Genomic DNA, 16,087 nt, shown 5'->3' with positions numbered 1-16,087 from the left:
ATAAGCTCTAAACAGTTCGGGAAACGATCGCTTTTCGGGTCCATTTCCACATTGTGTTAGTCCGTGTATTTAAGATAGCTTTCAACTAACTTTCATTTGCTTCATTTATGTCACCCGTCTGTTTTAAAGAAATCTGAAAGAGGTAATCCTTACAGATACTGCTGGCAAACCTTTTGTTTACATTTTGATCACGTTTTGTGCCTTTAAGACGTAAATAGTTTCTGAAGCCACTCCCACTGTGTTTTAATGAATGGCGTTGGCGCCATCTCGTGGTCAAGTAAGGCGGTGCACCACACATGTGAATCTAAAACAAACCAAAAACTGATATTAACATGAAACTTCCTTCGTTATGTTAGAATATTATTATTATTATTATTATTATTATTATTTACATTTTATGTTTGAATATAGAATTGAGGCATTATCTAATTTGCATAATTTCCAGAAGAGGAATGTGAACACAACAGATTCAAAATTCTTGTTTCATTTTGTTGACATATTCGAGTTAAAGTTTGGATATCACTTTTTATCACTACATAAATCAGAAAATACTTTCAACAGCAATAAGAACAATAACACACACACATTTCCACCATATTTTAATAATAAAATGTTTTTAAAAAATCAAAGGCTCAGACTCATAAAGCTTTCAGAAAACAAATAGGAATAAAAACTGGAAAGTTTGGGTGTGTGGAAAAATATGAAACATCTCATTTAATCTAATTTAAATAAATCAGTCTTTAAATATATGTATTGTAAAGTTGCATACATTTTACAGAACACTATGGGTGAATAGGCAATAAATAAATAAAAAAATAAAAAAATAAATATCACAATGAAACTTCCCCGGTTCATTGCTTACATTAAGACCTTTATTTAGTGTATTGGAAGTTCTCCAAAAGTGCTGTGTTTAAATATACAAATGAGACATTATCTAATGCTAACTTTTGTTGAATTCAGGAGAAATCAAATTGACAAAGTGTTGTAAAATAAACGTCCAAGTGTGTGTTTTGGCTGTTTTATATCCACTAGCATGAAAGGAGACGTTTTATGGAAGCAAACTAACAAAAGAATATATTTTATTTGTATTGTTTTTAACTGACAAAAGAATAAAAAACAAAAACTAATCAGGTAAAAAATAACATGCAGAATCAAATATTAGCGATACAAAATTATATATAATAAACACAATGACAATATTAAGAACAATTAAACAATACAAAAATAAAACAGGAGTACATCTATATGTATGTAAGTAATGAATTAGATCATATGAATCTTTTCTAATAACAATAGGATGCATGAAAAAAAAAAAGTCGCGCATTAAAAAAAACATTTAAACATTTTTGACCCTCCTGCTCTGCCGTATCATCTCCTCCCACCAACGTCTTCCTGGACAAACACACGTGGATTTCCACTGACGCCAGGCAGAAACAACAATAACATGGCAAGCCACGGACTCGACTACGACGGCTGCAATTTTTTCAGACAACGGCTAGTTTTATCCACACTTAGCGGCAAGCGTGTAAAGATAAAAAACATCCGGTCTAAAGATGACAACCCGGGGCTCCGCGGTGAGTCGCAGCTTCACTCTGCATGTGGCGTCGCAGTTAGCTCCGCGGCTAACGGGCTAGCTGTTACGCAGTTGGGAGTGTGTTTTATCACTGGGCGTCAGAGTTGGGGAGACGATGGGACAGTAGTGTAAATGTGACATAAATACACTTTTACCTCTCTGTGCAAAGTAATGTCGTTGTTGTGCTTGTCCGGAGCATTGAACCAGTTTTTGAGCTCTTTCTGACATTATTAGTGAGACTTATCTTGGCATGTGTGAGTGAGGAGTTACCACAGAAGAGCCAGGAATACTTTAACCCACTTGTTTCACTCCATACTTTACTCGTTACTTTTTCTTTTTTTTATTTGCAAAATAAAGGCATTAGTTTGCCCCATCATACTTGTTGATATAACACATTTCTGTCAAACTTTTGCTTTATTTTAAGAAAACATGGTTTTAATGCACACATTCAGCTAATGGAAGATGTTTGATTTGACGAACTAAATGTGTTTTTCTGCTCGTCTGTTTTTAGATTTTGAGGCTAGCTTCATCAGACTGCTAGACAAAATAACCAATGGCTCCAGAATAGAGATTAACCAAACAGGTGAGTGTTATCATTACGCCATGGCTGCAGTGTTTATCATATATGTGGTTTATCTAATAACTATTTACTGCCAGAGAATAGCACAGTCCTGAGATTTCAGCATTGTTGAACACCACCGTGGATATGAAACAGCAAATTTTTAGCCAAAGTAATTTTGAGATTTTAGTATTTTGGTTCTCAGAATTCATTTTATCTAAAATTTTGCTCTAAATTTTGCATGTGGCAAACGGATGTTATGCAGGATTATCTGAAAAACAACCCTCTAAATTAGTGCAAGACCTATGATAATTGCATCATACCATAAGTATCTGCGTATCATTTTCCGATATACGCCCACATGAAAACTTTTTTTTGCAGATAATGATGCTTGAGATTATTTAGATATGGTGTCTTTATTATGTATCCAGGAGAGTGCTGGACAAATTTACCTCTTTCCCTTACAAATGGCTAAAAAGTGTCAGTTAACGGTCAGTCAGGAGTAGGAGAACTTCTGCAAAGGTCGTGATGTAGTTGACAGTGTAATACCTTGTGTGTACAAAGTATAATAGTGTTAAATATCCTTAAAAAGCAACTGTCTGAGTACCTTTTCAAAGTTATAGGGAAGGTCTATTTTCATTCCAGCTCAAATATTAATTTTGTCAGCTGCCATACTTGTATTTGGTAAATTTTTTCATAACTCTAAAATTGCGATCAGTCTCAAAAATCCCATATTGGCCAGGCAGTCCCCTTAATCATAATTTATGACGCACTAAAAATATGTGGCGGAGTCTGTATCTGCAGACACACTGCTCTCTGCCAGTTTTTTCTCCTTTCTTTTAATTGAGCTGTGTTTGAGACATTTCAAGATGTCTCTTTTTGGGCACCAAAGATGTCTCTTTTTGGGCACCAAACTACAAAAATAGATCAAAACACCCAAAGCAACTGTGAATCTGGGGTTTGCTTTCACTTTTGTTGAGCCAAAGAGGAGGAGCCAAGTTTGAATGTTGTGTTTACAAACGGGAAGCAACAATTCATGCATAATATTCCTTCAAGTTCAAGACTGTAACATCCACTACGTTATGGACTCACTCACTGTCCCGTGTGTCTGTCTTCACAAGGTACTGTGTTATTCTACCAGCCGGGCTTATTGTTTGGCGGCTCTGTAGAACATGACTGTAGCACGCAGCGCTCGATTGGCTACTATCTGGAGGCCCTGCTCATGTTGGCTCCGTTCATGAAGACCTCTCTGAAGGCCACACTGAGGGGAGTTACCAACGACCCCAATGATCCCACGGTAAGGACATGCATGCATCTGATCACCTTCTAACTATTTCTTAAATTTGCTAAAACTAGTTTGAGCGGAAGCATGCTTCTGCAAAAAAACATGTCAACTTCTGTCTATGCATTTAACTTCTGGATAAAGTGCACATTTTTCAAAAATAACTTAATCTATAATGTTAACAATCGATTAATCGCTGCATACATTCCTTGGCAAATTTTAAAAAATATATATACAGTATTATACCTGTTTTGATAACGGACACTTTTATTTTGAAAGGACGAAAAAAGACTTGATCCTGTCAACCGTAAAACTTTATCAACTGAGATTAAACTGTAAAGATAACGTCAAGGAGTTCAATGTTTTATGTTTTGGCCCCCGAAGAGGCATGAGGTTCGTTTTTTACTGTAATCTTGCATATTTAAATGTGTTTTGTGTTTAAATCAGTTTTGGATCAAATTAAACATAGTAATTCATGCTAGTAAGGTTTGATACAGTAAGCTAATTTTGTTTAGTCTTGTATTTCTGTGTGTTTTATAATTGTTATTGCAACTTTCAGTTTGCAAACTGTAGCTTTATCCACCTTTAATTCTCTGATCGTTGTCTTATTGACATACAGCTGCAGAACTGAACGATCGGCCGTGTTTCAGTTCAGTGAGTTCTGATACGCAGTCATAGATACATTTTAAAAAATACACAGATTGATTAAAAATTCCACGTGATCAACCAAATTATTAACTAGCATTAATCGATCATCGATTAATTATTTCCATCCCTAGTGGACAGACTTGAGAAAGTACCAAATTGTTGACAATTTGTAGTTCAAGTTATAAATTTGCTAATGCAGTCTGTTCTCACTGTGACGCCCATTTTTGCCTCTAAATCTATCTGAATGATTGATGCCAGTCTCAGCCAAGTATCTTTTTTTGCTCTGAGCTGATGTTGCAAAGTGTAAAATGTCAACAGACATCAGACAAGAGCACAAAAAGAAGCAGCGTTGGAGATATTGGAGATGGGTGTTGTCATGGAAACAGTTTGTTGCTGGGATGGGAAAAGATCCATTGTAGAGGTTTTCAACCCTGTGAAGATGCAGAAACATTTTGTAAGATGTCAACAAACTCTGTGTCCTGCAGGTGGACATGCTTAAGACCACAGCGCTCCCTCTGATGAAGAAGTTTGGCATTGATGGAGAAGGCTTCGATCTCAAGGTGAAGACAGAATAGCAGTCTGTTGATAAGCGTGGTGTTATGTTACACACTGGGGGGGTCTCACTCTCTCTGTTGCGGCTCCATCAGGTGGTGAAGAGGGGTATGGCACCTGGTGGTGGAGGAGAGGTTTCGTTCACATGTCCCGTCCGCAGGACCATCAAACCGGTGCAGCTGACTGACCCAGGCAAGATCAAGAGGATCAGAGGAGTGGCGTATCCTTCTCAGGCTCACAGTCATGGCCTTTTTCAGTCAAGTCAATGCAATATAAATTGTGATTTAACTCTCTGGAGTCACCAAAATCGCCAAAGCATGACTTCTTCATCATATCCAGACTAGAAAACAAAGCAGCATGGAGCCCTGCTGTAAATTTACCTCTAAAGTCCTGTTTCAGGCCCAGTTTGATGATGATATACCAAGTAAAACTGGAGACAAGGTCAAATATATTTAGTATAAAATGATAGAACTGGATGTAACCCTGTTATATGTTATATTTGCAACCTTTGTTCACATTTGCAACATTTACATTTTTTTATTGAACATGATAGTGTTTTGAAAGTTAAAAAAAAGATTCAAAATCAAAATGACCAAAAAATACAAAATGAGAAGACAGAATGACCACAAAAAAAATACAGAAGACACAAAATGACCAAAAAAAGACACAAAATAACTAAAAATGACATAACAGACACAAAATGACCAAAACAGACACATAAAAGACACAAATGACCAAAAAAGAAACAAAGATGAAAAATTAACTGCAAAAATCTCCCCTCCAGTTCTCACTGAAGATAATTTGGCCAAGTCTTCTCAATACATCAAAATCTTTTACCTTTTTTTTTCCCACTGTAAAGCACAACTGTGGCAACTTGTTGCATCACGTCCGTCTCCATTTTGCCTCCTTCCCCATGAGATCTTGTGATGTGGTTTGTTGCTCCCTCTGGTACAATAATCTAAATGAAATCCTGTAATATGTGATGTGCCATCATTAAAGAAACTTGTAGTGTGTACCTTTTAGGATTAAAGACAATATTATTTAAGTTTCTCCTTATGTGCATGATGTAACCTGATTTCACAATCGGTAAGGATTTCAAGACATTTTCTTGATTAATCCTTTTGTTTCTAAATATCAGAAAATGGTAGCAGTCAAAAAGCCAACAAAATGTATTTCAAAATGTTAAACATACAGTCAGCAAATCTTCACGTCGGAGAAGCTCAAGCAAGATTCTTTATGGCATTTATCCTAAAACAAGTTAAAACAATGACTCGATTGTCAAATGTGCCGCAGTTTGTGTTGACTAATTGACTAATCTCTCTCTAATGTCTATCTAATCATGAGTGGCAGAAACTAAACTGTCATTCTCAAATTTGTGCCTCTGTCAGCTTTAAGTTGAAGTCATTTTCCATTATTAATGAGTGACCTGTTGTCATATGAGTCATCAAAGCTCCTTGACCGTGTAAACCCAGATATTCGGTTCGAGTTTCTCCTCAGATGGCCAACAGGATAGTGGAGTCAGCCAGGAGCGTCCTCAACCAGTTCATTCCAGACATCTACATCTACACTGACCACATGAAAGGAGCCAACTCTGGCAAGTAAGTATCTCAACATTTATATTATTGGTTCAGTCCTTAGACTTTCACAAGGTAAAATTCATACTGACAAACCGTACCATACGGTACCATATACGGTCATGGAAAAAAGTATTGGACCACCCTGTTTTCTCTTGTATCTTGTTCATTTTAATGCCTGGTACATTTGTTTGGACAAATATAATAATAACAACCAAAATAGCTCTTACTATTTTAATTTAAGAGCTGATATCTAGCCATTTTCCATGGTTTTCTTGATAATGATTTTGGTTATTATCAAGAAAACCATGGCAAATGGCTAGATACCAGATATTTGTCCAAACAATTGTGCCTTTTAGATGTACCAGGAAAAGAAATTGAAGAAAAAGGGTGGTCTATTCATTTTTTCCACGACTGTATATGTAAACATAGATCTGGGGAAAAAATACTTTGTGTATTTGTAATAGAGGTGTGAATCACCAGAGGTCCCACAATACAATTTTATCCCGATACTTGAGTCACAATACGATATTTTTATGATTTTAAGCATTTTGCGACATGATGAGTATTGTGATTTAACTGTTTAACTGCATTTTGTGTCCACAAAATTAGATTAGCCTAAATAGAGAAATTTTGCAGCGTTATTTCAACAACTTCCCGACACGATGTCTTGACGTGATGCCTATAGATTCCTTAGATCTTCAAGTTTAATATGATACCAGTATCTCCAGTATATTCCTAAAAGTGAGCCTGCTATGGCCTCTGGAAAACGCAAAATATCGATACTTGGCGGCCATGAATCGATATAATATTACCACGCAAAATATCTCGATACTATGCTGTATCAATTTTTTGTCAGTTAATCCAGTTTATTCATGTAAAGACACAAAGTAATTCATGTTGGTTAACTGCAGGTCTCCAGGTTTTGGTCTGACCCTGGTGGCAGAGACGCTGAACGGCTCCTTCCTCAGTGCGGAGATGTCGTCCACGCCGCAGGGGCAGGGAGACCCCATGCTACCAGAGGACCTCGGCAGGAGCTGTGCCAAACTGCTTTTGGAGGAGGTTTATCGGGTGAGTGCTAGAAAAACTCTCACAAGAGTCCACACTCCTTCCACATACACTGTCTGTGTTTTTGGGATTATCGGTTGAGGAACAGATCCAGATTTCTCAGCACTGACTTTACAAGCTCAGGCTGCTGTGAGGAGGGTGCAGACACTCAGTCATACTCAGGAGTCTGGCCAATGTTTCCTGCCTTTGCACAAAAGCGCCTTGTCATCCAACAGCAGCATTTTTTATCTGACAAAGAAAAGGCTCCGTATTGATTTAAATGTGTAGGAGAAGGGCAGACCAGTGAAGATTTCAACAAAAAAGGCATTGCTACATTATTGTGCAGATTTTGTTGTGAATACTTCAGAAAACTGAGAGCTCAGTCCCGTTTTATTTGCATAACTCAAGCAGGTGTAGTGGTAACCTGCCTGTACTCATTTCCAACATGTCTGATAAGAGTTTATAGAATGAAGCCAAACACTAAGTTATTATTAAATATCTTTGGAACGATTTTTTTTTTTTTTGCAAGTTTGTGTGCTGAGTAGACTCTCTGTTGTTAAACAAATTTGACGGTGAGATTTTTTTTTACTGCAAAGAAGAAAATATTATACTACTATTAATATACTACTGGTTTTCTTATACACGCAGTATGTAATTTCTGTCTCCAGGTGACAAGTCCATAACAAAAGACAGAGTGAAGTAGCATGTAATTAGTTGCTGATGTTGAAGTTGATAAAAATGTAACTGCCATCACTCAGGAAGAAATATTGTGAAGGCACAAGTTAATGGCTGTATTACTGTTACTATAAATCTGGCCTGTCTTGTATTTCCCTTAAGTTTCACAACTCGAGTGTCTCAAGGGGATATGATGCCATAGACAGGTGGCTACATGAAACGCACCATAACCTCAAATAAAATAACAGATTAACAGGGTTGGAAACACACAATTTAAGCACACAACTAAAGAAAATATATAACAGGTCGAGTCTTCTTTAGACATTTTAATGCAGAGAAGTTACATATGATATTTTAAGGTGAACCCACACCGAATTTTAACATTCATAGAAAATCCATTGTCACTGAAGGTTGCTGTAAGGTCTTAATTCATTGCACACAGCAGCTGGAGAATCTGTTTTCTGTCTGTCCCCGGAAAAATCTGAATTCTTGTGGAATACCTGACATTGTCCGTCTGGTCATATTGAGCCTGAACATGCAATACTTCCCTTGTTTACATGCATTCCCTGGTAATAACCTCAGCCTGGAATCCAACTGAGAAACAGTTTGTGGGCAGAACCACAATTTCTAAAGCCACTGAAAGGTATTTCCATTCAAATCAAATGTTTTGATGAGGCATTTCCTCACTTCCATTAAAATGGACACCGTAGCCTGTTTAATAAGGCCTTGACTTAGAAGAGGTTCCTTGATGATTTATTTTTTCCAATGACGCTACATTTTCACATTTGTTCCCGTTTTAGTGTTTTCCCCTAGATCAGCTGTATGGTAGGAGTGGTGAGGATAAAATGAACATTTAGACATTTAGCTTTTTTTATCCGTCATCGTCAGGATTTTTCTTTTCCTGCAACCCAAAATTGAAAGTTTAAAGTAATTTGCCTCAATATTTAGTGGGATTTCTTAATTTATAAGGGATACAAGCATGTATACTGTGTTTTCTATCTATGTATTTAGTGTGTACTTTGTGGTAACACCTTATTTTGTGGATCCTGAGCTGTTTTAATGCATTTCCCATGAAGGTCTTTAGCAGCAACTGGTTTGAACACTAGAGGTGGGAATCAGCAGAGGCCCCATGATATGAATTTATCCCGATAGTTGAGTTACGATACGATATTATTTCAATTTTAAGCATTTTGCGATATGGTGAGTATTGCAATTCAATATATTGCGATTTAACCGTTTAACTGAATTTTGTGTCCACATAATTAACATTGATTTTAATGCTTTATTATTTTTTGAGCAGTGTGAGTTTATAAAAAAAATAAGCCTTGTATTACCCTTGGTGCAAAAAAAAAGTTCAGTTCTTGAAAAAGCTACAGCTAAAGCGAATAATGTCTTAGAAAGAGAACGACTATGATAAGACAAACAATCTTATAAAATAACAGCGCCACACTCATAAATTCAGTACTTCAACTATGCATAATTAAAGTTTATTTCCTCATAACAGGATATGTTTATATATATATATATCTATATCAATAATTCCTCTTTGGTCCTGTGGGACAGGGTGTCCACTAGGCAGGACACATTGCCCTCCAATATAGTGGTAGGGACAATACTGCCTATTTTTAAGATGTTGAGCCACCAGAGGCCAGGAGGCTCGCAGCTGGCAACAAGCAACATGTTGTGAAAGATTTCATGATGAAATAAAAACCGCTTTACGGTTAGATTTGAGGTGATGTGTCCATGTCTTTCTGTCTGTGTGGCGTGACTCACAGTAGCAGCTGTAAGACAAACTTGGCCGTTACTAAAAACACACACAGGCACAAATCATTTCACATAGTCAGGAAAAAGGAGCCCATTTCAGCAGAATATGTACAATTAGATCCAGTGATTCAGTTTGCCTCCGCATGGCTCTGCCTCTCAGGAGCCATGTGAGTCCAGTTAGCTGGTCAGGGTAGTGCTGATTAACTGTGAAGCAGGAATATTGTTGGATGCATTCTCTTAACTCCGAGCAACAGAGTGTTCCTCCTCAGCAGCCTCAGAGGGTGGTGGACTTAAAAAAAAAACCCTGCAGTTTTGACTGTTTTGTTCCTTTTTTTCTTAAAAACATCTGCTCATAAAACGGGTACAGCATTTGAATAACTGCTTTTTTTAATACCGAACTGTAGCAGGAGGACAGGCCGACTGCTACAGCTGAGAAGATAACACACACGTAGTCAAATGGATGTCCGAGTCTTCTGCTGGAATAGTTAATTTTTGAAAGCGGAGAAAGGATGAGAAATTAGCTGGATTGGCCTTAAAGAGCATGCACGCTCTGTTTGTGTGTGTCTGTTTGTTTAATGGTTAATCAGTACAGTCTTCTTGTAGTAAACCAAAGCTGCACGATGGACATTTTGTTTTTGGACACTGGACAGGAGCTGATGTGAGTAGTTAAAATTTTAGATATTAGTTTTTGATGTTCAATGATCTTTAAGTTTTTCAATTTAATGAGAACTTAGTCGTGAGTATGCCTGTGTGCTTTCATGCCTGTGTTTGGTATTTCTGTGATTTATTTTAAGATTGAGAGCTGACTATAAAGAAAACCATGGTAGTGGTTACACAACAAGCCTGAAGACATTCAGGATTTGAAACGGGTGCAGCGAAAAAAAAAGTTTACCCAAGAATGGAATACAACTTCTGTTTAGTGTTCTCACTAAATTCGCACCATCTCAGGTTGTTGTTTTTCTGTCCTGTGTTATAAATCCAGCGTATCCCTCCTTTCCCTAACAGTGGAGCACTTTCACCGTTTCAATCGTTAACCAAAATGTTTTTGAATATCTGTTGTAGTTTTCAGTAGGTTATGAAAGTGCACTAACATAGTAAATCCTATTTATTATTTATTCAAATGTATATTTTATTTTTTTCTTTGCTATTTTTTAAATCTGTTTTTTAGTTGACTTAATAAATAACCGTAATTGTAATTTTGGCTGTAATCAAGCAACCCGAGTAAAAATGGTGTCAAATTAGTTTAAAGTCAGTATTCATTAAAGAAGCTGTTTGCACTGTTCAGTGTTAAACTAACAAATACAAAACATGGATTTCTTATATTATTTTACTTTTATTTCACCCCGTTGACTTCCACTCAAGTTTTTGTTAAAGTATGTTAAAAGTTTAGGTAAACCTGTAAATGCTTGGACTTTTTTTCATTTCATTGCCTAAATAGTAACAACTTTTTTTGTTTTTCCTAGTTTGATTGTTTGAAAGGGGATTGCCATTTGCTTGAAGGATTCAAGGGACTTTTCCATGCGGCCTCGTGGTTGATTAGTGGCTGTTGGCCTCATGGGATAGCCCAACTGTCTGGTGTTTTCTCTGGAAGGCAGGGCCTTAAAACTAGCTGTCAGAAGAAATTATGTTAATTGGGTTGTATTTACTATCTGGTACTAAAATGAAGCTGCTTGTTGAAATGGACATGCCAAACAAAAAGTGGGAAACCAGAAAATTCTTTGTCTAAACTTTTGTAGCCCAAAACAGAAGCACAAAAAGGTAAGGAAAGGCTTCAGTAGTCTACTTGTGGTTTCTTAAACAAGGTTGAATTTTAACTTGAGGCAAATAAATATGACTAGTAAAATGTCTTGGATTTAAAGATATTTAAAATGTACCCGTGTATTCAGAGACTGTCAAGGTTTTTATATCGTAATATGGAAAACCGTAAAAATCCATCATACTGCTACTGTCAAGGATCGTTTATGGATTAAAATGGTGGAAAAAAAGTTGCAATGGAGGTTGGAGGGTTTTTTAAGGTTGCATATTTGAGGTCGGACGTATTTGTTTAAATTCTTTTTTTCAGCAAACGAAGTTTGATAAGTCTCATTCACTCGTAGAGGGATCCAGTTAGCAAAATCTCTGTAAAGACAATGTCACCATAGTTCTGCTGTGGCCTCAGTGATATGATTATGTAATTGAATCGTATTTCTGCTGACAAGCTGTCACGATAATAGTGCGTGACCAGGCCACATGCATACCTAGTTAGAATGCATGCACAGTACAAGAAACTGATTTTTTGTAGCTTACTATAACCCGACAGAATCACAGTGTGGACGGCCAATTTAATGTTCATTCGGGTTAAAAGAAGCTCTTTGGTGTGTCCAGTCTCACATAGGCCTCTTCATACAGGCTGGTGAATAACACATAGCTGTCGTAGAGTAGTCAGGATGGCTTGTGATCACTTGGTTGGAGAGAGGGGATCCTCTGTTCTCTAATGTTTCACAATGTAGGTTTTTAGTGATAGACTTTACAAAGACTGGTGATCTTACAGGGTCTACATATCTTTTGAGATTATTTCCCTTCTCAAACTGTATTTGTATTTAAACTACATTTATGATTTGGTCCCCTCAACTTTATAACCATTTAAACTTAGAAAGATGCTGGTTGGTGGATCAGATACACACCGAATTAAACACCGGTTCATAACAGTGTTCTCTCCATAACACTGCCAGTTTCACAAGTCTTTGAGAACCAGGACTTTAAATTCTTGAACCTCCCTAGAGTCCCTTTCCTATGGAGATAACATACCTATTGTACCTATTGACAGTGTTCACGTCATTGAACTTCACTATTTGCACGAGCCAAGACTAAAAACTAGACACAGCATTAATCCTGTTGGTTTTTTTTAATCGGAATGTCAAGAAAAAGACTGACCCGACGTGAAACAATCTCCAGAGTGCGCCCCAACTCCAACAGAACTCTCATGATTTTATTAGAGACTGGAAATGTGTGAAACAATTACAGGTGCATCTCAATACATTAGAATATCATGGAAAAGTCCATTTCCAGTAGTTCAAGTGAAATAGCCCCAACCAAGTATTGAGTCATATAGATGGACATACTTTTCAGAGGCCAACGTTACCATATTAAATGTACTTTTTAAAATGTTTTTTAGGTCTTCATTAAATGTAAGCCATAATCATAATAATTAGAAGAAATTGACATGAAATGTTTCATTCTGTGTGTAATGGATCTATATAATGTGTTATTTCCACTTTTTGAATTGAATTACTGACATAAATAAACTTTCTATGATATTCTAATTTATTGACATGCACTTGTTTACTGCTTAAAACCTGTTTGCTTTAAGGCAAACATTTCTGCTGTGTTGAGTTAAATTGAGGAAAAGTATTCAGTAAAATAACTAGCAGTGTACTTCAGAAGACTAGACTGAACATGCATGTTTTACAAAAGATCAGGGTAATAAAATCTACCGCCCTGAAAACCCTCAAAACTGTAAATAAGTGTGCTTCAAAATATATAATTCTTAAGACCATATCTCCCTAGATTTGTGTCCTGAACTGAAAAACATCTGGCCTCCCAGCACCTCTGTTGGATCCTCACTATGTTTTGCAAGTGCAGATGGTTATCAGTGTTGAACCTGAGATAATCAATTCCCTGTGGAGGGGTTGCCAGGTCCATTCTAAACATCTCCTCCTCCGTGACATATTTCTGTGTTTTTGTTGTTGAAAAGTGTCGCCCCTCCTCTTTCTCTGTTGTAGGGCGGCTGCGTGGATTCATCCAATCAAAGCCTGGCGCTGCTCTTGATGACCCTTGGCCAACAGGACGTGTCAAAGGTTCTGCTCGGACCCCTTTCCCCTTACACGTAAGCCACGTCACTCAATAATAGACACACATACACAGCGCCCTGCCTTGGCCTATTTATACGTTACTACACAGATGCCCTTTGTGACGATATTCCAAAGTTCTTGTCCCTCGATGGAGCACGACATCCTGGACAAACAAACAACAGAGGCATTAAATACACTCATCAGCTTGTTAGGCATTTGCCTCATTGTTTTTGTTTTTCTGGTTTTAACTGAAAGTTACCAGGGTTTAAAATATGTTTTAACTAGTTTACACCTAATTTGAATGTCTGATGCACCCAAGAGTAGTTGCTTTTGCAATGAGTACAGCTCAGAAAAGGATTAGAAAAATGGGGACAACATTCAAATATAGTGGTGATAATTTTTGTTGGTAAAGAAGAAGGAAATTGTGGATTTGTTTAATAGGAAAAAAAAAACCAAGTCTCAGTTAAATTCACTGGACATGGGATCGCTCTCCTTTTTTTCTTTCCTTCACAAATGTTTCACGTGCTGCTGAGCAAATGCATTATCATGGGACTTCGCCAGCTGTGTGTTCACATGGTCAGTGTCAGGTCATAGAAAGTATGCTTGGTAAACATGTAATGTAATAATATATTTATGATTTAAGATGTATTTAGACTAGAATTGTGTCTTGTTAACATAGATTTATCACAAAGTGGATTCCAGCCATCTTCATCATCATGACTGAGGAGTGAACTATGAACTGTCCATTTTCAGTTATCATGGTACCGGTGCTGTGTCCCTCTCAAGTACAGTACTATGATAACTGAAGATTGGCAGTGCCATCACAATGCACTCCTCTCCTTTTTCCGAGTCATTCTTATGTCATTTTTTTCCTACAGATATTCTAGCTTTAACCCTCTGAACCCCACAGCTCCTCAGTGGGTTTGAAAGGCATGTTTTCTTTTAATAAAAAATAACAGAATTACACCATTTATCAAAAAATTCACAATAAATTTGTGAAATTTATCCACAGTCTATTCCAGAGAGCAGGTTTAACAGGAATTACCCTGAGATGGAATATGATATATGATGATTCACCATGGCAACAGGCAAATAAAAGGCAGAGCCTCCATTTATGTAATGCAGAAGTAGAGATATTAATGCATATATATGAGGACTGTGTACATGCCATAAAAAAGTTACCTCCCTTCTTGGATTTGAAAACCCATTTTCCCTCATCTCGGGGTTTCCCACTTTCTTGAATACAAAAATAACCAAATTTAAGCCTGAAATAGTGAAATTTAATCAAAAGCATCTCTATCTCTATTACAATTTAGCCGAAATTAAACTGTTTGCACTAAAGAGTTCCTGTAAACATTAAATGAATCGCTCCTGAGTGCAACTGGGAAGCCAGTAATGACTTGGATTAGACCAACAGACGCCCGACAAAAACTCTGTGAATCTCAGACTGAACTACAGACTGTTTATACAGAGCAGAGGGAAGGGGTCAAGAGTTGTCCTAATAATGTAAATAGTCTAATATATAGCCCTCGTTTTTCCAACAACACTTTGATACTTGAGGCGCTCATAAAAATAAAAGGTGAAATATATTTTAAAATAATATATCCAAGTCAACTTCCATTGTTTCTCTATTGATTAATGGTAATACAACTGTGTTTTATTGCGACTTTTATGGGTCCTCCCTACTTCTGGCCATGATATTGCCGATTCCACAGAGGTTGCAGTCAAAAACAAGGCAACAGTAAGTCAAATGTGACAGAAAGGAAGAAAAAAATCGCCCTGACACTGTTTGGGGTTCAGAGGGTTCAAAATTGAAGATATTGTGCATGAGATAAAAAATCATACTAATGCGCTTTGACTTTAAAAATGCGTCACTTACTGCAGAAGGCATGGACTAGACCCAGGACACTGTGTTCAGAGACTCCCGGCCTCTATTATTTATTAACAGCTGAACTATATTTCAACGCCTCCCATAAAAACGAAGGTGGAATTTAATCTCCAATTTTTAACTTTCTCCCTTGCTGTCTCTCCAGGATCGAGTTCCTCAGACACATTAGAGATTTCTTCCAGATCATGTTTAAGATCGAAGTCCAGAAGCCTTCAGAAGACGAGAGGAAAGGGGGCGACAAGGTCCTGATGACCTGTGTAGGAGTCGGCTACAGCAACATAAACAAAACCCTGAAATAAATAGTATTTTTTTAATATAAATGGGTTGGTGTCCTCTTGTATCTCTTTGCTTACTAACATAGAAAATAATACAGTATATTTTATTTTCTCAAATGTGAAAGTTGTGACATTAGTTACTTTTGTGCCAAAGTGCAGGCTGTTAATACAGTCATGGAAAAAATAATTAGACCACCCTTACGTGTTTTTAATCATGATTTTGGTTATTATCAAGAATCATATATCAGCTCCTAAATTAAACTCTTATGAGCTATTTTTGTTGTCATTATATTTGTCTAAACGTACCTTTAGTTTTACCAAGCATTAAAATAAACAAGAAATTGAAGAAAAAGGGCAGTCTTATTATTTTTCCATGACTCTATATGCAAGAAGATGATACATAAAAAAATGTGGAGTTGA

The 16,087-nt window shown here is 36.9% G+C and overlaps 1 protein-coding gene across 1 annotated transcript; it reads left to right on the top strand.

Moving 5' to 3' along the window:
* The first annotated feature begins 1,353 nt into the window (after positions 1 to 1,353).
* rcl1 (RNA terminal phosphate cyclase-like 1) lies at positions 1,354 to 15,712 on the top strand. Its single transcript, XM_059357833.1, has 9 exons — positions 1,354 to 1,574; positions 2,085 to 2,156; positions 3,254 to 3,429; positions 4,548 to 4,622; positions 4,710 to 4,834; positions 6,087 to 6,212; positions 7,103 to 7,259; positions 13,436 to 13,539; positions 15,538 to 15,712. The coding sequence occupies exons 1-9, from the start codon at positions 1,445 to 1,447 to the stop codon at positions 15,689 to 15,691; spliced, it is 1,119 nt and encodes a 372-aa protein (XP_059213816.1). The 5' UTR covers positions 1,354 to 1,444; the 3' UTR covers positions 15,692 to 15,712.
* The last annotated feature ends 375 nt before the right edge of the window (positions 15,713 to 16,087 follow it).

The sequence above is a fragment of the Centropristis striata genome, chromosome 19, assembly GCF_030273125.1.
Source record: "Centropristis striata isolate RG_2023a ecotype Rhode Island chromosome 19, C.striata_1.0, whole genome shotgun sequence".
NCBI lineage: Eukaryota > Metazoa > Chordata > Actinopteri > Perciformes > Serranidae > Centropristis > Centropristis striata.
Note: the sequence above shows the minus strand (reverse complement) of the source record. Positions and strands in the feature narration are given on the sequence as shown.

Coding starts and splice junctions, on each gene's coding strand:
- rcl1 (XM_059357833.1), top strand. CDS start 1,445: ATGGCAAGCCACGGACTCGACTACGACGGCTGCAATTTTTTCAGACAA. Junction 2,157..3,253: donor AATAGAGATTAACCAAACAG/GTGAGTGTTATC, acceptor TGTCTTCACAAG/GTACTGTGTTATTCTACCAG. Junction 4,835..6,086: donor AAGAGGATCAGAGGAGTGGC/GTATCCTTCTCA, acceptor GTGTAAACCCAG/ATATTCGGTTCGAGTTTCTC.